At 46.2% G+C, this 24,265-nt stretch overlaps 1 protein-coding gene across 1 annotated transcript in view; it reads right to left on the reverse strand.

Moving 5' to 3' along the window:
• stra6 (signaling receptor and transporter of retinol STRA6) overlaps positions 1-23,753 on the reverse strand; it is a 117,639-nt gene extending 93,886 nt beyond the window's left edge. The window contains exons 1-2 of the mRNA XM_036968858.2: positions 23,607-23,753; positions 2,043-2,742 (exon numbers count right to left, since the gene is read on the reverse strand). Coding sequence (XP_036824753.1) covers positions 2,043-2,131 — 89 coding nt within the window. The 5' untranslated portion in view covers positions 2,132-2,742; positions 23,607-23,753. The remainder of the gene's footprint in view (positions 1-2,042; positions 2,743-23,606) is intronic.
• Positions 23,754-24,265: the final 512 nt, after the last annotated feature.

The raw sequence follows: 24,265 nt of genomic DNA on the forward strand, positions 1-24,265 counted from the left end.
GACAGACTGAGGTGCTGCAATGTCTGAGTAAAACATTCATATCTGTTGCAGAATATTTTTTGCTACACTGTGCCCTAATCAATACAACCCAGGACAAAGAGCCTGCAGGTTGTTAGAGCAGGGAGGTGTGATTGACAGCTGACTGACAGAGACGATGCCGTATGTTTGTGTTACTAAACCAGGTGACTGTTACTAAACTAAACTATCAGCAGGTAACCTAGTGGTTAGAGTGTTGGGCCAGTAACTGAAAGGTTGCTGGATCGAATCCCCGAGCTGACAAGGTAAAAATCTGTCGTTCTGCCCCTGAACAAGGCAGTTAACCCCACTGTTCCCTGGGCGCCGAAGACGTGGATATCGATTAAGGCCTCCCGCATTGCTCTGATTCAGAGGGGTTGGGTTAAATGCGTGAAGACACATTTCATTTCTAAGGCATTCAGTTTTACAACTGATTAGGTATCCCCCTTTCCCCCTTTCCCTTTCCCCAGTGTCTGAGTCTTACTAAACATAGAGGTGTTACACACTCATTACTAAACCCAGAGGTGTTACACAATCATTACTAAACCCAGAGGTGTTACACAATCATTACTAAACCCAGAGGTGTTACACAATCATTACTAAACCCAGAGCAAAGGACCTGTTTTGGATGTATTTATGCTGCCAGAATACATCCCCTGGTCTCAGTAATACACAGCATTATCATGGGCAACAGCAGTAGAATTCAAATTACGACGCAGACATTTGACCAGTCCGACTTTAAGCCTAAGGAGTAAAGGTAAACAAGTATTTGCCATCCATGATAAACATTGTTCAAATATAATAAGGGGTGAAAGTAAAGAAAAGCACACAACATAGCTATAATCACACTGAAAAGACAGACCGTTTAGGCTCAGAGTAACACTGAAAAGACAGACCGTTTAGGCTCAGAGTAACACTGAAAAGACAGACCGTTTAGGCTCAGAGTAACACTGAAAAGACAGACCGTTTAGGCACAGAGTAACACTGAAAAGACAGACCGTTTAGGCTCAGAGTAACACTGAAAAAACAGACCGTTTAGGCTCAGAGTAACACTGAAAAGACAGGCCGTTTAGTCTCAGAGTAACACTGAAAAGACAGAACGTTTAGGCTCAGAGTAACACTGAAAAGACAGACCGTTTAGGCTCAGAGCAACACTGAAAAGACAGGCCGTTTAGGCTCAGAGTAACACTGAAAAGACAGGCCGTTTAGGCTCAGAGTAACACTGAAAAGATAGAACGTTAATAACACTGATCACCACCAGGCTTCAGCCAGGTCTAATGTCTGGTGCTATTAGTTAATAACACTGATCACCACCAGGCTTCAGCCAGATCTACTGTCTGGCGCTATTAGTTAATAACACTGATCACCTCCAAGCTTCAGCCATGTCTACTGTCTGGTGCTATTAGTTAATAACACCGATCACCTCCAAGCTTCAGCCAGGTCTACTGTCTGGCGCTATTAGTTAATAACACTGATCACCTCCAATCTTCAGCCATGTCTACTGTCTGGCGCTATTAGGTAATAACTCTGATCACCTCCAAGATTCAGCCAGGTCTACTGTCTGGAGATATTTGTGTTTCAGCCATGTGTACTGTCTGGAGATATTATTTATGCACCTGAGGCAAATCTAGTTAAAGACTTGACCGTATTGAAGCAGTTCACCCAAATTAATGATTCAAACATTTAACCAAGGGTATATGAAGCAGATTTCAAAACAGTCAAATCATAACCCCACACAAAAAGTCAAAGAGAACTATGAAACAACAAGAAGTTAATTCTCATATGGATGGGTTTGTCATCCAGAATGGTATAATACAGTTACTCCCATAGAGATGTCATTGCTGTGTACTCACTTGAATGGGACCTTGGTGGACACTTTAAACATTGATACAACGAAAGGATTAGGGAGAGAATTTCACTGATTACCAAGTCACAAGCCCACAACAAGTAGTAGAGAACAATGAAACAACAATGTTTGGAACAACAGAGATTGTACAACTGGAATAATAAGAGTTAACAGTACTCACTCAGCTGGGACCTTGGTAGGCACAGGGTTCTCCATGTTCCAATCAGGGTAGTCATAGTAGTCCTTTGCTATGTCTTCAGTGGCACTCATCCTGCTGTCTGGCTCTAGTTCCCACAGATCCTATGGCCCGAGAACCCTAGAACCCTGTATAGAACACTCTAGAATACGCTTGGAACTCTCCCGGGAACTCTCGGGAACACTCTCGGATCACCCTAGAACTCACTCTAGAACACGCTTGGAACTCTCCCGGAACTCTCAGGAACACTCTCGGATCACCCTAGAACTCACTCTAGAACAGTATAACACTGCTGTTCACCCAACTATCAGGTCCTATGTAACTCAGCACAGGTCTCCTTTTGATCAAGAGGAAAAAAGTTTAGTCGTTTCTCCAAAAGTTTGGTGGTGTTTGCATTTCTGTCTGGTGTGATGTGGTGTGGTGCCCTCGCCGTACCCTGTGATTGGTCTCTTCTCTTTTGCTCTCTTTTGCTCTCTGTTCTTCTCTCTCGCTCTTCAGGTGCCTGGGTCCTCCGTGGGGCTGCAGTACTGTGATGTGACAGGTCCTTGCTGAGTGGCTCCTGGCTGCGAGGCTGTGGCTCCGTACTGCAGGCTGGGTCTGTCTGTCTGTCTATCTCACCCCCTTTTCTCAGTCCCACGCCACAACAGGCTTTTTTCAGACGAGGATTACCAACCAGACTGGGACACTGGGAGAGAGAGAGAGAGAGAGAGAGAGAGAGAGAGAGAGAGAGAGAGAGAGAGAGAGAGAGAGAGAGAGAGAGAGAGAGAGAGAGAGAGAGAGAGAGAGAGAGAGAGAGAGAGAGAGAGAGAGAGAGAGAGAGAGAGTGAAATTAAAGTAGGGACAGAAAGTTTCAGCAGCCAATCAGCTAATCTTCTGTCCCACCTGCAGCTTAGTGGGGTTAGAGATTCTTCCTGTGTGTTTGCCCGGGCTGAGTTATTACTGGATATCACATCAGTTATCAGTGTTCAATAAAGATCCCTGCCTTACATCTCCTCATTCATACATCCTGACTGATGGAACACAGTGGCAGCAACAGACCTGAACAACCCTAGGCTTGACATTTTAGGAAAGTAAAGTATAAAGTATAGAATTTTACAACCCTAGCCCTATACAACCCTAGCCCTATACAACCCTAGCCCTCTACAACCCTAGCCCTCTACAACCCTAGCCCTATACAACCCTAACCCTATACAACCCTAGCCCTATACAACCCTAGCCCTATACAACCCTATCGTTTTCTTTAACTGTTGCTGACTGACCTGTGACTGACCTGTGACTAGACCTGTGACTAGACCTGTGACTAGACCTGTGACTAGACCTGTGACTAGACCTGTGACTGACCTGCGACTGACCTGTGACTGACCTGTGACTGACCTGTGACTAGACCTGTGACTAGACCTGTGACTAGACCTGTGACTGACCTGTGACTAGACCTGTGACTAGACCTGTGACTGACCTGTGACTGACCTGTGACTAGACCTGTGACTAGACCTGAGATTAGACCTGTGACTGACCTGTGGCTAGACCTGAGACTGAATGTTACTGACCTGTAGCTGGTAGAGAGTTGTATGGTGAAATGAGAAGGGAGGGATGAGAGAGACAGAGGACAGGTAGGTAGACATTTATAAACCCCATCGTGACAGGGACTGTGTGGGTAGCTCCTGCTGACAGTTTAATGTTCCATAGTGATAACATTAATGACTAACACTGTGGGGTTTCCTCTCTGTCACAGACAGGGTCATTATCTCTCTCAGGATCATTATCTCTCTCTGTGTAAGGTTACCTTCCTACCAAGCCTGGATGAGTCAAACTGGAATGTGTCAGACAGCAGCACAACCTGAGACCACACACATTATAGGGACCAACCAGCATAGTCTCAACACACACACACACACACACACACACACACACACACACACACACACACACACACACACACACACACACACACTCTCCTCACCACTTAGCACAATCAGCATCAAGGAGGAGTTCCATATATTTTCCTGTGGTTAAATGATCGCAGTTCTTAATCTACATCAGATAAACATTAAAGGTTTTACATACAGGCTCATACAGGAACCCCTGCTCTTGTCATGACACAGACTGACCAGGGGAATCCACTTCAATCCGCGTAGATCAAGGAGGAGACATGTTACAGAATATATATTTTTTTTAAGTTTGAGACAATTGAGACATGGATTGAGCCATTCAGAAGATGAATGTTCATAACCCGGATGACCTTTGAGCTAAAAAACAAACTTGGATTGGTCTGGTGAGGAGAGCTTCAGAGCTGGTGTAAGAGAATAGGGGGATACCTAGTCAGGTGTAAGGTAATAGGGGCATACCTAGTCAGGTGTAAGGGAATAGGGGCATACCTAGTCAGGTGTAAGGGAATAGGGGCATACCTAGTCAGGTGTAAGGGAATAGGGGGATACCTAGTCAGGTGTAAGGGAATAGGGGGATACCTAGTCAGGTGTAAGGGAATAGGGGGATACCTAGTCAGGTGTAAGGGAATAGGGGGATACCTAGTCAGGTGTAAGGGAATAAGGGGATACCTAGTCAGGTGTAAGGGAATAGGGGGATACCTAGTCAGGTGTAAGGGAATAGGGGGATACCTAGTCAGGTGTAAGGGAATAGGGGGATACCTAGTCAGGTGTAAGGGAATAGGGGCATACCTAGTCAGGTGTAAGGTAATAGGGGCATACCTAGTCAGGTGTAAGGGAATAGGGGGATACCTAGTCAGGTGTAAGGGAATTGGGGGATACCTAAGTCAGGTGTAAGGGAATAGGGGGATACCTAGTCAGGTGTAAGGGAATAGGGGCATACCTAGTCAGGTGTAAGGTAATAGGGGCATACCTAGTCAGGTGTAAGGGAATAGGGAGATACCTAGTCAGGTGTAAGGGAATAGGGGCATACCTAGTCAGGTGTAAGGGAATAGGGGGATACCTAGTCAGTTGTAAGGGAATAGGGAGATACCTAGTCAGGTGTAAGGGAATAGGGGGATACCTAGTCAGGTGTAAGGGAATAGGGAGATACCTAGTCAGGTGTAAGGGAATAGGGGGATACCTAGTCAGGTGTAAGGGAATAGGGGCATACCTAGTCAGGTGTAAGGTAATAGGGGCATACCTAGTCAGGTGTAAGGGAATAGGGGGATACCTAGTCAGGTGTAAGGGAATAGGGGCATACCTAGTCAGGTGTAAGGGAATAGGGGGATACCTAGTCAGGTGTAAGGGAATAGGGGGATACCTAGTCAGGTGTAAGGGAATAGGGGGATACCTAGTCAGGTGTAAGGTAATAGGGGGATACCTAGTCAGGTGTAAGGTAATAGGGGGATACCTAGTCAGGTGTAAGGGAATAGGGGGATACCTAGTCAGGTGTAAGGGAATAGGGGGATACCTAGTCAAGTGTAAGGGAATAGGGGGATACCTAGTCAGGTGTAAGGTAATAGGGGCATACCTAGTCAGGTGTAAGGGAATAGGGGCATACCTAGTCAGGTGTAAGGTAATAGGGGGATACCTAGTCAGGTGTAAGGGAATAGGGGCATACCTAGTCAGGTGTAAGGGAATAGGGGGATACCTAGTCAGGTGTAAGGGAATAGGGGGATACCTAGTCAGGTGTAAGGGAATAGGGGGATACCTAGTCAGGTGTAAGGGAATAGGGGGATACCTAGTCAGGTGTAAGGTAATAGGGGGATACCTAGTCAGGTGTAAGGGAATAGGGGGATACCTAGTCAGGTGTAAGGTAATAGGGGGATACCTAGTCAGGTGTAAGGTAATAGGGGGATACCTAGTCAGGTGTAAGGGAATAGGGGGATACCTAGTCAGGTGTAAGGTAATAGGGGCATACCTAGTCAGGTGTAAGGTAATAGGGGGATACCTAGTCAGGTGTAAGGGAATAGGGGGATACCTAGTCAGGTGTAAGGTAATAGGGGGATACCTAGTCAGGTGTAAGGGAATAGGGGGATACCTAGTCAGGTGTAAGGGAATAGGGGGATACCTAGTCAGGTGTAAGGGAATAGGGGGATACATAGTCAGGTGTAAGGTAATAGGGGGATACCTAAGTAAGGTGCAAAACTGAATGCATTCGACTGAAACGTGTCTTCCACATACAACCCTCTGAATCAAAGAGGTGGTTTGGGGGCTGCCTTAACCAAAGTCCACATCATCGGTGCCTGGGGAGAAGTTGTGTGGGGGCTCAGGGCAGAACGGAGGATTTAAAACAAGCAACCTTTTGGTTATTGCCCCATATGCTCTAATCGCCAGGGCTACCTGCCAATTCACTGAGATTAAGACTGTAGCTTTTGTTACCACACTGCAGTCTTTGTACATTGTAGTGGTCTTTGTACACGTGAAGTACATTGGACACTGTGGGCAAGTTCAATACAGAGTGTAGTACATTGGATTTACAAAGACGAAGGACCAACCGAAGAACCAATTCAATTGCTAATTTTAGGACATTTTTCAGCAAATCAGTTTGTTGTAAAACTATGAAGGGTTTTGGAGGTAAAACGTATGCTGCTCTAGTACAAAGACTATTAAGGGTCAGCAAAAGATGGGAACTACTTCAGGAGCTCATTGTAAACCATTTCAGGGAGAATTACTAGAGAAAGAAGGAAACAGTAGACTGATTTATTGGAGGTGGAGGGGGATGTTTCCTCTGGACTTGGAGGTGGAGGAGGATGTTCCCTCTAACTTGGAGGTGGAGGGGGATGTTTCCTCTACCTTGGAGGTGGAGGGGGATGTTCCCTCTAACTTGGAGGTGGAGGGGGATGTTTCCTCTACCTTGGAGGTGGAGGGGGATGTTTCCTCTACCTTGTAGTTGGAGGGGGATGTTTCCTCTACCTTGGAGGAGGATGTATCCTCTACCTTGGAGGTGGAGGGGGATGTTTCCTCTACCTTGGACGAGGATGTTTCCTCTAACTTGGAGGAGGATGTTTCCTCTACCTTGGAGGTGGAGGGGGATGTTTCCTCTACCTTGGAGGAGGATGTTTCCTCTACCTTGGAGGAGGATGTTTCCTCTACCTTGGAGGGGGATGTTTCCTCTACCTTGGAGGAGGAGGTTTCCTCTACCTTGGAGGGGGAGGGGCATGTTCCCTCTACCTTGGAGGTGGATGTTTCCTCTACCTTGGAGGAGGAGGTTTCCTCTACCTTGGAGGAGGAGGTTTCCTCCACCTTGGAGGAGGAAGTGGATGTTTCCTCTACCTAGGAGGAGGAGGTTTCCTCTACCTTGGAGGAGGAGGTTTCCTCTACCTTGGAGGAGGAGGTTTCCTCTACCTTGGAGGGGGATGTTTCCTCTACCTTGGAGGTGGAGGGGGATGTTTCCTCTACCTTGGAGGAGGAGGTTTCCTCTACCTTGGAGGTGGAGGAGGATGTTTCCTCTACCTTGGAGGAGGATGTTTCCTCTACCTTGGAGGTGGAGGAGGATGTTTCCTGTACCTTGGAGGAGGAGGGGGATGTTTCCTCTACCTTGGAGGTGGAGGGGGATGTTTCCTCTACCTTGGAGGTGGAGGAGGATGTTTCCTCTACCTTGGAGGTGGAGGAGGATGTTTCCTCTAGCTTGGAGGTGGAGGGGGATGTTTCCTCTACCTTGGAGGTGGATGTTTCCTCTACCTTGGAGGTGGAGGGGGATGCTTCCTCCACCTTTGAGGAGGATGTTTCCTCTACCTTGAAGATGGAGGGGGATGTTTCCTCTACCTTGGAGGAGGAGGTTTCCTCTACCTTGGAGGTGGAGGAGGATGTTTCCTCTAACTTGGAGGTGGAGGGGGATGTTTCCTCTACCTTGGAGGTGGAGGAGGATGTTTCCTCTACCTTGGAGGTGGAGGGGGATGTTTCCTCTACCTTGGAGGTGGAGGGGGATGTTTCCTCTACCTTGGAGGTGGAGGAGGATGTTTCCTCTACCTTGGAGGAGGATGTTTCATTTCTACCTCATCACCATACTGTTTTTATTTATTTATTTTTCTGCTCTTTTGCACACCAATATCTCTACCTGTACATGACCATCTGATCATTTATCACGCCAGTGTTAATCTGCATAATTGTAATTATTTGCCTACCTTCTCATGCCTTTTGCACACAATGTATATATAGACTCCCCTTTTTTCTACTGTGTTATTGACTTGTTAATTGTTTACTCCATGTGTAACTCTGTGTTGTCTGTTCACACTGCTATGCCTTATCTTGGCCAGGTCGCAGTTGCAAATGAGAACTTGTTCTCAACTAGCCTACCTGGTTAAATAAAGGTGAAATAAAAAAAATAAAAAAAAAATGTTTCCTCTACATTGGAGGGGGATGTTTCCTCCAGCTTGGAGGGGGATGTTTCCTCTACCTTGGAGGTGGAGGGGGATGTTTCCTCCACCTTGGAGGAGGATGTTTCCTCTACCTTGGAGATGGAGGGGGATGTTTCCTCTACCTTGGAGGAGGAGGTTTCCTCTACCTTGGAGGTGGAGGGGGATGTTTCCTCTACCTTGGAGGAGGATGTTTCCTCTACCTTGGAGGTGGAGGGGGATGTTTCCTCTACCTTGGAGGTGGAGGGGGATGTTTCCTCTACCTTGGAGGAGGAGGTTTCCTCTACCTTGGAGGTGGAGGAGGATGTTTCCTCTAACTTGGAGGTGGAGGGGGATGTTTCCTCTACCTTGGAGGTGGAGGAGGATGTTTCCTCTACCTTGGAGGTGGAGGGGGATGTTTCCTCTACCTTGGAGGTGGAGGGGGATGTTTCCTCTACCTTGGAGGTGGAGGAGGATGTTTCCTCTACCTTGGAGGAGGATGTTTCCTCTACATTGGAGGGGGATGTTTCCTCCAGCTTGGAGGGGGATGTTTCCTCTACCTTGGAGGTGGAGGGGGATGTTTCCTCCACCTTGGAGGAGGATGTTTCCTCTACCTTGGAGATGGAGGGGGATGTTTCCTCTACCTTGGAGGAGGAGGTTTCCTCTACCTTGGAGGTGGAGGGGGATGTTTCCTCTACCTTGGAGGAGGATGTTTCCTCTACCTTGGAGGTGGAGGGGGATGTTTCCTCTACCTTGGAGGTGGAGGGGGATGTTACCTCTACCTTGGAGGTGGAGGGGGATGTTTCCTCTACCTTGGAGGTGGAGGGGGATGATTCCTCTACCTTGGAGGTGGAGGGGGATGTTTCCTCTAAATTGGAGGAGGATGTTTCCTCTAACTTGGAGGGGGATGTTTGCTCTACCTTGGAGGTGGAGGAGGATGTTTCCTCTACCTTGGAGGAGGAGGTTTCCTCTACCTTGGAGGAGGATGTTTCCTCTACCTTGGAGGTGGAGGGGGATGTTTCCTCTAGCTTGGAGGTGGAGGGGGATGTTACCTCTACCTTGGAGGAGGAGGTTTCCTCTACCTTGGAGGAGGAGGTTTCCTCTACCTGGGAGGAGGAGGTTTCCTCTACCTTGGAGGGGGATGTTTCCTCTACCTTGGAGATGGAGGGAGATGTTTCCTCTACCTTGGAGGAGGAGGTTTCCTCTACCTTGGAGGTGGAGGGGGATGTTTCCTCTACCTTGGAGGAGGATGTTTCCTCTACCTTGGAGGTGGAGGAGGATGTTTCCTCTACCTTGGAGGAGGAAGGGGATGTTTCCTCTACCTTGGAGGTGGAGGGGGATGTTTCCTCTAGCTTGGAGGGGGATGTTTCCTCTACATTGGAGGGGGATGTTTCCTCTACCTAGGAGGTGGAGGGGGATGTTTCCTCCACCTTGGAGGAGGATGTTTCCTCTACCTTGGAGGGGGATGTTTCCTCTACCTTGGAGGTGGAGGGGGATGTTTCCTCTACCTTGGAGGAGGAGGTTTCCTCTACCTTGGAGGTGGAGGAGGATGTTTCCTCTACCTTGGAGGAGGATGTTTCCTCTACCTTGGAGGTGGAGGAGGATGTTTCCTGTACATTGGAGGAGGAGGGGGATGTTTCCTCTACCTTGGAGGTGGAGGGGGATGTTTCCTCTAGCTTGGAGGTGGAGGGGGATGTTTCCTCTACCTTGGAGGGGGATGTTTCCTCTACATTGGAGGGGGATGTTTCCTCTAGCTTGGAGGGGGATGTTTCCTCTACCTTGGAGGTGGAGGGGGATGTTTCCTCCACCTTGGAGGAGGATGTTTCCTCTACCTTGGAGATGGAGGGGGATGTTTCCTCTACCTTGGAGGAGGAGGTTTCCTCTACCTTGGAGGTGGAGGGGGATGTTTCCTCTACCTTGGAGGTGGAGTGGGATGTTTCCTCTACCTTGGAGGTGGAGGGGGATGTTTCCTCTACCTTGGAGGTGGAGGGGGATGTTTCTTCTACCTTGGAGGGGGATGTTTCCTCTACCTTGGAGGGAGATGTTTGCTCTACCTTGGAGGTGGAGGAGGATGTTTCCTCTACCTTGGAGGAGGAGGTTTCCTCTACCTTGGAGGAGGATGTTTCCTCTACCTTGGAGGTGGAGGGGGATGTTTCCTCTATCTTGGAGGAGGAGGTTTCCTCTACCTTGGAGGGGGAGGGGGATGTTCCTTCTACCTTGGAGGTGGATGTTTCCTCTACCTTGGAGGTGGAGGTGGAGGTTTCCTCTACCTTGGAGGTGGAGGTGGAGGTTTCCTCTACCTTGGAGGTGGAGGGGGATGTTTCCTCTACCTTGGAGGTGGAGGGGGATGTTTCCTCTACCTTGGAGGTGGAGGGGGATGTTTCCTCTACCTTGGAGGAGGAGGTTTCCTCTACCTGGAGGGGGATGTTCCCTCTACCTCGGAGGGGGATGTTCCCTCTACCTCGGAGGTGGAGGGGGATGTTGTCTCCGGACTTGTAGGTGGAGGGGGATGTTTCCTCTACCTTGGAGGTGGAGGAGGATGTTTCCTCTACCTTGGAGGAGGATGTTTCCTCTACATTGGAGGGGGATGTTTCCTCCAGCTTGGAGGGGGATGTTTCCTCTACCTTGGAGGTGGAGGGGGATGTTTCCTCCACCTTGGAGGAGGATGTTTCCTCTACCTTGGAGATGGAGGGGGATGTTTCCTCTACCTTGGAGGAGGAGGTTTCCTCTACCTTGGAGGTGGAGGGGGATGTTTCCTCTACCTTGGAGGAGGATGTTTCCTCTACCTTGGAGGTGGAGGGGGATGTTTCCTCTACCTTGGAGGTGGAGGGGGATGTTACCTCTACCTTGGAGGTGGAGGGGGATGTTTCCTCTACCTTGGAGGTGGAGGGGGATGATTCCTCTACCTTGGAGGTGGAGGGGGATGTTTCCTCTAAATTGGAGGAGGATGTTTCCTCTAACTTGGAGGGGGATGTTTGCTCTACCTTGGAGGTGGAGGAGGATGTTTCCTCTACCTTGGAGGAGGAGGTTTCCTCTACCTTGGAGGAGGATGTTTCCTCTACCTTGGAGGTGGAGGGGGATGTTTCCTCTAGCTTGGAGGTGGAGGGGGATGTTACCTCTACCTTGGAGGAGGAGGTTTCCTCTACCTTGGAGGAGGAGGTTTCCTCTACCTGGGAGGAGGAGGTTTCCTCTACCTTGGAGGGGGATGTTTCCTCTACCTTGGAGATGGAGGGAGATGTTTCCTCTACCTTGGAGGAGGAGGTTTCCTCTACCTTGGAGGTGGAGGGGGATGTTTCCTCTACCTTGGAGGAGGATGTTTCCTCTACCTTGGAGGTGGAGGAGGATGTTTCCTCTACCTTGGAGGAGGAAGGGGATGTTTCCTCTACCTTGGAGGTGGAGGGGGATGTTTCCTCTAGCTTGGAGGGGGATGTTTCCTCTACATTGGAGGGGGATGTTTCCTCTACCTAGGAGGTGGAGGGGGATGTTTCCTCCACCTTGGAGGAGGATGTTTCCTCTACCTTGGAGGGGGATGTTTCCTCTACCTTGGAGGTGGAGGGGGATGTTTCCTCTACCTTGGAGGAGGAGGTTTCCTCTACCTTGGAGGTGGAGGAGGATGTTTCCTCTACCTTGGAGGAGGATGTTTCCTCTACCTTGGAGGTGGAGGAGGATGTTTCCTGTACATTGGAGGAGGAGGGGGATGTTTCCTCTACCTTGGAGGTGGAGGGGGATGTTTCCTCTACCTTGGAGGGGGATGTTTCCTCTACATTGGAGGGGGATGTTTCCTCTAGCTTGGAGGGGGATGTTTCCTCTACCTTGGAGGTGGAGGGGGATGTTTCCTCCACCTTGGAGGAGGATGTTTCCTCTACCTTGGAGATGGAGGGGGATGTTTCCTCTACCTTGGAGGAGGAGGTTTCCTCTACCTTGGAGGTGGAGGGGGATGTTTCCTCTACCTTGGAGGTGGAGTGGGATGTTTCCTCTACCTTGGAGGTGGAGGGGGATGTTTCCTCTACCTTGGAGGTGGAGGGGGATGTTTCTTCTACCTTGGAGGGGGATGTTTCCTCTACCTTGGAGGGAGATGTTTGCTCTACCTTGGAGGTGGAGGAGGATGTTTCCTCTACCTTGGAGGAGGAGGTTTCCTCTACCTTGGAGGAGGATGTTTCCTCTACCTTGGAGGTGGAGGGGGATGTTTCCTCTATCTTGGAGGAGGAGGTTTCCTCTACCTTGGAGGGGGAGGGGGATGTTCCTTCTACCTTGGAGGTGGATGTTTCCTCTACCTTGGAGGTGGAGGTGGAGGTTTCCTCTACCTTGGAGGTGGAGGTGGAGGTTTCCTCTACCTTGGAGGTGGAGGGGGATGTTTCCTCTACCTTGGAGGTGGAGGGGGATGTTTCCTCTACCTTGGAGGTGGAGGGGGATGTTTCCTCTACCTTGGAGGAGGAGGTTTCCTCTACCTTGGAGGGGGATGTTCCCTCTACCTCGGAGGGGGATGTTCCCTCTACCTCGGAGGTGGAGGGGGATGTTGTCTCCGGACTTGTAGGTGGAGGGGTATGTTGCCTCTGGACTTGGAGGGGGAGGGGGGTGTTGCCTCTACCTTTGAGGTATGGAAGGGTATGTTGCCTCCGGACTTGTAGGTGGAGGGGTATGTTGCCTCTGGACTTGGAGGGGGAGGGGGGTGTTGCCTCTACCTTTGAGGTATGGAAGGGACTGTTGCCTCTGGACTTTTGATCGACACAAAATCTGCACATTTTCCCACCAGCGGTGTATGTCTATCAGACTGACGATTAAAGGTGTTATGAAGTGGTGCACGTCTGTCATGTGTGCTCCCTCTTCGGCTCCCTCTTCGGCTTCCTCTTCGGCTCCCTCTTCGTCACCAGGCTGCTCGTTATGGCGCACACCTGTCACCATCGTTACGTGCACCTGCGCATCACCAGACTCACCTGGACTCCACCACTTCCCTGATGAATTAACATTTATGTTACCTTTATTTATTAATATATTCACTCCCTGAACTCCCTGCGCACATCGTTACAGAATAACGCCTCACCTAAGGGAAGCATCAGAGAGTGGTGTTTTTTGTGTGTCAGGTGGAATGACGTTGGGTCTGAGAGCCGCTACAGGCTTTCATGCCTCAGCCAGATTGCCAGTCTCCACTACCTCTACCGCTCGTCAGGCTCTCATGCATCAGGTGGATGACCAGGCTCCCCTGCCTCAGTTGGATGACCAGGCTCCCCTGCCTCAGCCAGCACGTCAGGCTTTCATGCCTTCTTTGGATCGCCTGGCTCCCCTGTGTCCACTGGCTCGTCAGGCTCTCGTGTCTCAGTCGGATCGCCAGGCTCCCCTGTGTCCACTGGCTCGTCAGGCTCTCGTGCCTCAGTCGGATCGCCTGGCTCCCCTGCCTCAGCCAGTCTGTCAGGTTCCAGCATCCTTGCCGGCGACAGGTTCCCACGCATCAGCAGGTGTGACCGTTCCGCTCCTGATCCCCGGGATCGTCTCTTGGGTTGGCGTCCTGCGGCTGGAGCTGAACATGCTTGAGAGGGGGTACCGTCAGGTATGCTTTCTCCGGTGCTCTAGGTTGCCATTCTCCTGTGTCTCAGTCGGATTGACAGGATTCCCTCGCCTCTGCACAGGTGTCCGGTCTGCTCCTGATCCCCAGGATCGTCATTTTGGTCAGCGTCCTGCGGCTGGAGCCGCTCGTCTGGGAAGGGGTACTGTCATGTGTGTTCCCTCTCCGGCCTCTAGGTCACCAGGCTGCTCGTTACGGCGCTCACCTGTCACCATCGTTACGCGCACCTGCTCGTCATCAGACTTACATGGACACCATCACTTCCCTGATTACCTTCCCTACATCCTGTTCCTTTGGTTCATTCCCCTGTGTTTCTGTTTCTGTTTCAGTTGTGTGTGTTGTTCGTGTTTCTTGTTTTGCATTACGTTGCGTTTATTTATTAAAACACTCCCTCCCTGAACTTGCTTCCCGACTCTCAGCGTACATCTTTACATCATCATCAAGATGTCCCACAATACGAATATCAACAATTCCGCAAGAAATCGTTTCCATCACAAATTGACACATACTTCATCTTACCAACACAAAAAGTTGCCTGTTGACATTTATAAAAATGTACCAACACTTCCTGTTTCCATCACGTGTCATGATTTAAAAAATATATACTGTTTATAGACGCTATGACTTCACTATATCCACAGGAAAGTATAATTCCTTCAACTTTTCAAAGCGCTGTTTGTGAGTTCAGATCTATAATCACATGAAACCGACAAAATGAAAATAAATGCACACTCGTTTACATTGTTCTGTGCTTCGAGTGGTAGAAATCTGAAAGCAGCACCAGAAGTTTGAAAAATTGACGTAATTCTACTTTCCTGTGTATATATTTGCTTCCATTCCTACCACCAAAAGGACCAACCACACGGACAACCAGCAAAGTACATTTAAATATAATTTAATCATTTACATTCTGGCTTGTAGAGAAACCTGATCCAAATGCTCATTTATGCCTGAAATTGAGTCCAACGTCGGTGTCACGAATGTCGTTGTTGGATTGTCGGACCAAAGTGCAGCGTGGTTCAACATATTTATTCACCGAACCGGCACAAAAAAAACAATAAAGCACAAACGAAACGTGAAACTATGGCAACTAACCAAAATCAAGATCCCACAAAAAACCCAGTGGGAAAAGGCTGCCTACATATGATCCCCAATCAGACGATAGACAGCTGCCTCTGATTGGGAATCATACCAGGCCAACATAGAAATACAAAAACTAGATTTACCCACCCTAGTCACACCCCGACCTAACCAAATTAGAGAATAAAAGGCTCTCTAAAGTCAGGGCTTGACAGTCGGGTCTTCAGGCTACTCCAGTGAGTGTAATTGGCTCCAATTAGGAGTGGATAAATCATTAGAAGGAAGATATTCCCCTATTTTCTACGAAAGGTATGTCATGAAAAAATGTGTTTATTCTGTTGTTGCTTGTGATATTCATTAAAACATTTAAATACATTTTATTCCACTTTACATTATTTATGTATTTTTTGACTGACTCCCTACAGCACCTCCCGTTGAATACCTCTGAATCAATGGATTAATCTTAAGAGGTGAGACAACAACATATTTCCCTCAACAAACTATACCCTCGGTTGAATAGTTCTGAAGGGAATATTTCCCTCAACAAACTATACCCTCGGTTGAATAGTTCTGAAGGGAATATTTCCCTCAACAAAGTATTTACCCAAGGTTGAATAGTTCTGAAACTGTTTACCAAAAGAAAAGACAAGAGCATTTATTTTGGGGAGGAGCCAACAAAGCAACGCTGTTATAGGTCATAGGTCGTGTGTAACTAGGCAACAGAAAAATCCAAATGCCTTGCAACAGAAAATGAAAATCAGTTCTTAATGAACAGTCAGATGTTATATTCTTATTGGAATAATGTCCAGTTAGTGCCTCCCTGTTTCAGTTCATGTTCTTCCATTTGGTGCCTAACGAACGCAGCCGTGGTGCGACAGAAAAGGTTGAATGGAATATGTAGAACAGTGTGTTTGTTTCTGAACCAGTGTCAGAAGGAGAGACCTACGGTTGGATACTGGAGCTATTGTAACACTTAGAGGTCAGCTACCTCGTGTGTGTGTGTGTGTGTGTGTGTGTGTGTGTGTGTGTGTGTGTGTGTGTGTGTGTGTGTGTGTGTGTGTGTGTGTGTGTGTGTGTGTGTGTGTGTGTGTGTGTGTGTGTGTGTGTGTGTGTGTGTGTTGAGACTATGCTGGTTGGTTTTGCAACCCAATCTCCGCGTCAGGGGTTCACTCATTACAGGATTACAGTCAAAGACTGAAAAGAAAAACACTCCTACTAAGTACTAACACTCCTGAGAAAACAGAGGCTGTATCCCACATGGCACCCTAGTCCCTACAGGGCCCATAGTGCTCTGGTAAATAATAGTGCAGTCTATATGGAGTAGGATGCCATTTGGGATGCCACCAGTGTCTGGACTAGGGGGCCAAATAAGCTCCTGAACAAAGAAAAGACAGGCCTGACAAATAAAGAGGTCGCTGAACAAAGAATGAAGCCTTGGAATGACATCAGAGGGATGCCGGCCTGATCACGCCAGACAGCTATCAGGTGTGTGTGTGTGTGTGTGTGTGTGTCCGCTGTGTGTGTGTGTGTGTGTGTGTAGTTACTACTTACTACTAACTCCAACAGGTCCTTTGAAATATAGCACCAGAAACAGACATGATCCTTGACAAAATAGAAGTGATTGGATTACTGATCCTTGACAAAATAGAAGTGATTGGATCACTGATCCTTCACAAAATAGAAGTGATTGGATTACTGATCCTTGACAAAATAGAAGTGATTGGATTACTGATCCTTGACAAAATAGAGGTGATTGGATCACTGATCCTTGACAAAATAGAAGTGATTGGATCACTGATCCTTGACAAAATAGAAGTGATTGGATCACTGATCCTTCACAAAATAGAAGTGATTGGATCACTGATCCTTGACAAAATAGAAGTGATTGGATCACTGATCCTTGACAAAATAGAAGTGATTGGATTACTGATCCTTGACAAAATAGAAGTGATTGGATTACTGATCCTTGACAAAATAGAGGTGATTGGATCACTGATCCTTGACAAAATAGAAGTGATTGGTTTACTGATCCTTGACAAAATAGAAGTGATTGGATTACTGATCCTTGACAAAATTGAGGTGACTGGATCACTGATCCTTGACAAAATAGAAGTGATTGGATCACTGATCCTTGACAAAATAGAAGTGATTGGATCACTGATCCTTGACAAAATAGAAGTGATTGGATTACTGATCCTTGACAAAATAGAAGTGATTGGATTACTGATCCTTGACAAAATTGAGGTGACTGGATCACTGATCCTCGACAAAAATTAAGCTGATTGGATTATTGATCCTTGACAAAATAGAGGTGATTGGATATCTGATCCTTGACAAAATAGAGGTGATTGGATCACTGATCCTCTACAAATCCTTTTTTAACAATCCAAACATGAACGTTATGTTTTAGCCTACATATCCAGCCATCTGTGGTCCTCTGTAACCCAGTTGGTAGAGCATGGCTCTTGCAATACCAGGGTAGTGGGTTTCATTTCCAGGACCACATGTACGCAAGTCTCTGGATAAAAGTGTCTGCTAAATGGCATATTATATATCTGGAACGCTAACAAACCCCTGCTAGTGGAATCAGAAATATTTTAGGTTACAGGAAGAACATCATGACAACAATATACATTTCAGATACTTTGAGACTTTTGTATAAAAGTAATCTCTACAGTAACCTACAGCAGTAACCTACAGCAGTAACCTACAGCAGTAACCTCAACAGTAACCTACAGCAGTAATCTATACAGTAACCTACAGCAGTAACCTCAACAGTAACCTACAGCAGTAATATCTACAGTAACCTACAGCAGTAATCTCAACAGTAACCTACAGCAGTAACCTCAACAGTAACCTACAGCAGTAACCTCAACAGTAACCTACAGCAGTAATCTCTACAGTAACCTATAGCAGTAACCTACAGCAGTAACCTCAACAGTAACCTACAGCAGTAATCTCAACAGTAACCTACAGCAGTAATCTATACAGTAATCTACAGCAGTAATCTCAACAGTAACCTACAGCAGTAACCTACAGCAGTAATCTCAACAGTAACCTACAGCAGTAATCTATACAGTAATCTACAGCAGTAATCTCTACAGTAACCTACAGCAGTAACCTACAGCAGTAACCTCAACAGTAACCTACAGCAGTAATCTCAACAGTAACCTACAGCAGTAATATATACAGTAATCTACAGCAGTAATCTCAACAGTAACCTACAGCAGTAACCTCAACAGTAACCTACAGCAGTAATCTCAACAGTAACCTACAGCAGTAATCTATACAGTAATCTACAGCAGTAATCTCTACAGTAACCTACAGCAGTAATCTCTACAGTAACCTACAGCAGTAATCTCTACAGTAACCTACAGCAGTAATCTCTACAGTAACCTACAGCAGTAATCTCTACAGTAACCTACAGCAGTAATCTATACAGTAATCTACAGCAGTAACCTACAGCAGTAATCTCTACAGTAACCTACAGCAGTAACCTCAACAGTAACCTAAAGCAGTAATCTATACAGTAACCTACAGCAGTAATCTATACAGTAATCTACAGCAGTAACCTACAGCAGTAATCTCAACAGTAACCTACAGCAGTAATATCAACAGTAACCTACAGCAGTAATCTACAGCAGTAGCCTACAGCAGTAACCTCAACAGTAACCTACAGCAGTAATCTCAACAGTAACCTACAGCAGTAACCTACAGCAGTAATCTCAACAGTAACCTACAGCAGTAATTTCAACAGTAACCTACAGCAGTAATCTATACAGTAATCTCAACAGTAACCTACAACAGTAATCTCAACAGTAACCTACAGCAGTAATCTCAACAGTAACCTACAACAGTAATCTCAACAGTAACCTACAGCAGTAATCTCAACAGTAACCTACAGCAGTAATCTCAACAGTAACCTACAGCAGTAATCTATACAGTAATCTCAACAGTAACCTACAACAGTAATCTCAACAGTAACCTACAGCAGTAACCTCAACAGTAACCTACAGCAGTAATCTCAACAGTAACCTACAACAGTAATCTCCACAGTAACCTACAACACAAATCTCTACAGTAACCTACAACAGTAATCTCAACAGTAACCTACAACAGTAATCTCAACAGTAACCTACAGCAGTAATCTCAACAGTAACCTACAGCAGTAATCTCTACAGTAATCTCAACAGTAACCTACAACAGTAATCTCAACAGTAACCTACAGCAGTAATCTCAACAGTAACCTACAGCAGTAACCTACAGCAGTAACCTCAACAGTAACCTACAAGAGTAATCTCAACAGAACCTACAGCAGTAATCTCAACAGTAACCTACTGCAGTAATCTCAACAGTAACCTACAACAGTAATGTCAACAGAACCTACAGCAGTAATGTCAACAGTAACCTACAGCAGTAATGTCAACAGAACCTACAGCAGTAATCTCAATAGTAACCTACAGCAGTAATCTCAACAGTAACCTACAGCAGTAATCTCAACAGTAACCTACAACAGTAATGTCAACAGAACCTACAGCAGTAATGTCAACAGTAACCTACAGCAGTAATCTCAACATTAACCTACAACAGTAATGTCAACAGAACCTACAGCAGTAATGTCAACAGTAACATACAAGAGTAATCTCAACAGTAACCTACAGCAGTAATCTCAACAGTAACATACAACAGTAATGTCAACAGAACCTACAGCAGTAATGTCAACACTAACCTACAGCAGTAATCTCAACAGTAAACTACAGCAGTAATTTCAACAGTAACATACAGCAGTAATCTCAACAGTAAACTACAGCAGTAATCTCTACAGTAACCAACAACAGTAATCTCAACAGTAACCTACAGCAGTAATCTCAACAGTAACCTACAGCAGTAATCTCAACAGTAACCTACAGCAGTAATCTCAACAGTAACCTACAGCAGTAATCTCAACAGTAACCTACAGCAGTAATCTCTACAGTAACCTAAAACAGTAATCTCCACAGTACCCTACAACAAAAATCTCTACAGTAACCTACAACAGTAATCTCTACAGTAACCTACAATAGTAATCTCAACAGTAACCTACAGCAGTAATGTCAACAGTAACCTACAGCAGTAATCTCAACAGTAACCTACAGCAGTAATTTCAACAGTAACATACAGCAGTAATCTCAACAGTAACCTACAGCAGTAATCTCTACAGTAACCAACAACAGTAATCTCAACAGTAACCTACAGCAGTAATCTCAACAGTAACCTACAGCAGTAATCTCAACAGTAACCTACAGCAGTAATCTCAACAGTAACCTACAGCAGTAATCTCAATAGTAACCTACAGCAGTAATCTCTACAGTAACCTACAACAGTAATCTCCACAGTAACCTACAACAAAAATCTCTACAGTAACCTACAACAGTAATCTCAACAGTAACCTACAGCAGTAATCTCAACAGTAACCTACAGCAGTAATCTCTACAGCACTATCAACAAGGCAGGTCCAACAGGTCCTATTTTTGTTGCAGCTGGACTACTGTTCAGTCGTGTGGTCAGATGCTACAAAGAGGTTATCACTGAGCTGTCTGTTTGAACTACTGGCACACAGCTCAGACACCCAACATACCCCACAAGACATGCCACCCGCGCCGGGTAACCCATCTTCTTTTGCTGGAACCCAGGAAGAGTAGCTGCTGCCTTAGCAGGAACTAATGGGGATCCATAATAAACCCCAGGAAGAGTAGCTGCTGCCTCGGCAGGAACTAATGGGGATCCATAATAAACCCCACGAAGAGTAGCTGCTGCCTCGGCAGGAACTAATGGGGATCCATAATAAACCCCAGGAAGAGTAGCTGCTGCCTCGGCAGGAACTAATGGGGATCCATAATAAACCCCAGGAAGAGTAGCTGCTGCCTCGGCAGGAACTAATGGGGATCCATAATAAACCCCAGGAAGAGTAGCCGCTGCCTTGGCAGGAACTAATGGGGATCCATAATAAACCACAGGAAGAGTAGCTGCTGCCTTGGCAGGAACTAATGGGGATCCATAATAAACCCCAGGAAGAGTAGCTGCTGCCTCGGCAGGAACTAATGGGGATCCATAATAAACCCCAGGAAGAGTAGCTGCTGCCTCGGCAGGAACTAATGGGGATCCATAATAAACCCCAGGAAGAGTAGCCGCTGCCTCGGCAGGAACTAATGGGGTTCCATAATAAACCCCAGGAAGAGTAGCTGCTGCCTTGGCAGGAACTAATGGGGATCCATAATAAACCCCTGTCACAAGAGACCAGTTCTAATGAAATGGAATAGCCTACAGGTTTTTTTCTAGCATTAAGGGGACATCCTTTCATAGCAGTGAAGACGCGCCACACTGCTAAAAACCTCCTGAAGCCAATGTGGCACAATACTACTAAATAGGATCCAAGCTTTATCTATAAGAGGGAATCTGATTTAAATGGACCCTGTGCTGCTGTGGATTCAGACAGGCACAATTTCACCATTGTATCAACAAGGGTTGGACTCAATTAAAATGGTCAATTCAGGAAGTAAACACAAATAAAAATTCAATAATTTTAAAAAAAGGGCATTGATTTTCAATGACTTCTTTAAGAAAGTTTATCAACTTCTGAATTTTAAATTGAAATATCTTCCTGAATTCCCTCCCCCGATTGTAATAGAGCCTAACCCTGGTATCAGCTTGGCTTCAAAGCTAGTGAAGTGTCTATAAGATAGATGCGCCTTCTAATGGCTTCATATCCACCGTCATCACTCAGTCAGGGCCCCTGCTCGGGGTCTCTGGTGAACCCTTAGGAACCCCTTAACATCCTCCTCGGTCTCCATGGTGTCAGTGGGACACCCAGTTTAACACAGCAAAGCTTTTCAACTGTGGACGAGACAGGCGACAGAAACAGCTGTCCTCTCATTAAAACAGGAGATCAGACGTCCATCTTGTGGATGAGACAGGGGACAGAATAATATGTCCTCTTATTAAAACAGGAGATCAGACGTCCATCTTGTGGATGAGACAGGGGACAGAAACAGCTGTCCTCTCATTAAAACAGGAGATCAGACGTCCATCTGTCCTCTCATTAAAACAGGAGATCAGACGTCCATCTTGTGGATGAGACAGGGGACAGAAACAGCTGTCCTCTCATTAAAACAGGAGATCAGACGTCCATCTTGTGGATGAGACAGGGGACAGAAACAGCTGTCCTCTCATTAAAACAGACATGTTCAGAGTTAGATAAGCACCCTAAAGAAAATGTAAAGTGTTTTGTAAAGGCATAATGTATCGTTAACATAAATTGGTATTCAGATGTAGGCTTATCTCACTACTTATTTGGTTATTATTAATATGGTCAGGGTATTTACTTTTGTAGATTAGTGAAAACTAAATTGAACCCGTTTTGTATAATTACTAACGCTTGTACAGTCAGGCCAACAGAGAAAGGGTTTCATTATCAAAGGCTTTCTCTCTCTCTGCTCTCTATAGCGATCCTCGCTATATGAGCCACATTACAATTCCCACCAAGTGGGTGAACCCTATTGGTGTAGGGTGTTGGACTTTCATGCCAGAGTCCCGAGTTCGCTTCCTGTTCGCTACAATATTCTGGATTATGTTTGATAAAGACACCATCTTCCAGAGCCTTTGATGTGTCCGGTGGTTTGATCTCAGATCTCTCTCTCGTTCCTGTAACAATGGCTCTTTCAGCTTGCCACCTGTCTGCCTCACATTCCTGTCCACGACACAGGTGAGGGAACCGTTTGTGTCCTGCTGCCTGAGGGAAATAGAACCCTGGCTTTCACATGAATCCCTCTTTCCCACACAAGTAGAGACATGTTGCAATTTGAGTTATTTTTTTGATGACATGGACTCGTAATCTCAATTGTAGTAGGCCTGCTCTGCCATGCATGATTTCAAAAAAATGGAAATCATTAAATTGTGATGCGCATTTTCTCGTCGGGAGTACAGCATCGGCGCATGTTGCGACTAATTGAAACGTTAATAAATGATCCCATTATCTCACCCGAAATAAGGTCTGAATACAGAACAAGTAGTAAAAGAGGCGTAAATGAGAGGGTCCGCGCGCGCCTCATACCAAATCACACGTTGGGAAGAAATTAAGAGAAAACATTTTATAGTCGTGGGAAAGGTAAAGACGTGATCAAATATGTATTATTTTATAAGTTAGAATTATATCATACTGTTATCTCCAATTGTGTTTTTTAATTACCAAAACTATTTCCCATAACGGAAGCCTATAAAAAAAACTAAATAGGTTTTGCACAAAAAAACTTGTAGCCAGTCTGCATGAGATAGGAGGCGAAGAGCCATTAACAGACTGTTCTTATCAGATCAAGTTGGCACATTTTCATAACAGTCCTGCACTTGGAATTTAATCTAAATATAGGCTACAGTTGTGTAGCAGTGGATAATATCTGATTTATTACAAGCAGTTTTGATTGATACACTTTCAGAGTTCATTTGCACTTAGAATTAAATTAAATGTCTGACATGCCCTTGTCCCAAAGAAACACATCATTTGAACCTTGAATATGAAACCATATTGTAGTTGTGCCACTGTCCATATGACATTGTACACAGTAAAATGCAATGAATGAAGTTTACTATAGAATCATGTAGTCAATGAAATTACCTTTTAATATCCTGGACCCCTCTCTTCCCCCCCCTTGTGATGTCCTCTTGGTTTGGACAGCATGAAATAATTATCCCTAATATGACCAAGAGGTAAATCCTCCACGCCTGACAAACAACTCCCACATGGCAAAGCGAATCAATGATTAGATACACAAAACAAAACCCCTACAAGAGCAATAAGTCTGAGGTGTCCCAAAATGGCACGCTAGTCCTTGTGTAGTGCACTACTTTACCCTATGGGCTCTGATCAAAAGTAGTGCACTAGATTTGGAATAGGGTGCCATTTGGGATTTGTGCCTCGATGTTATCTGAACCTGAGAAGGTCCAGTAATCTCTTTGGGACTTTGAACGATCTTCTTGTAGTGGGACACAACAGCTTAGCTCTGTGCCGTTGGGCAAGCGCCGGTGTCCTAAATGACTCCCTATTCCCTATTGAGCGCACTACTTTTGACCAGGGCCCATAGGGAATAGGGTGCCGTTTGGGATGTAGCCAACAACAGTTGAAAGTACAGCAGGACGAAGAAATGTACACTACATGGCACAAAAGTATGTGGCCACCGGTTCAAATTCGGCTATTTCAGCCACACCTGTGCTGACAGGTGTATAAAATCAAGGACACAGCCATGAAATCTCCATAGACAAACATTGGCAGTAGCA

The sequence above is a fragment of the Oncorhynchus mykiss genome, chromosome 4 (assembly GCF_057628025.1).
Source record: "Oncorhynchus mykiss isolate SJ-2025 chromosome 4, ASM5762802v1, whole genome shotgun sequence".
Taxonomy (NCBI): Eukaryota; Metazoa; Chordata; class Actinopteri; order Salmoniformes; family Salmonidae; genus Oncorhynchus; species Oncorhynchus mykiss.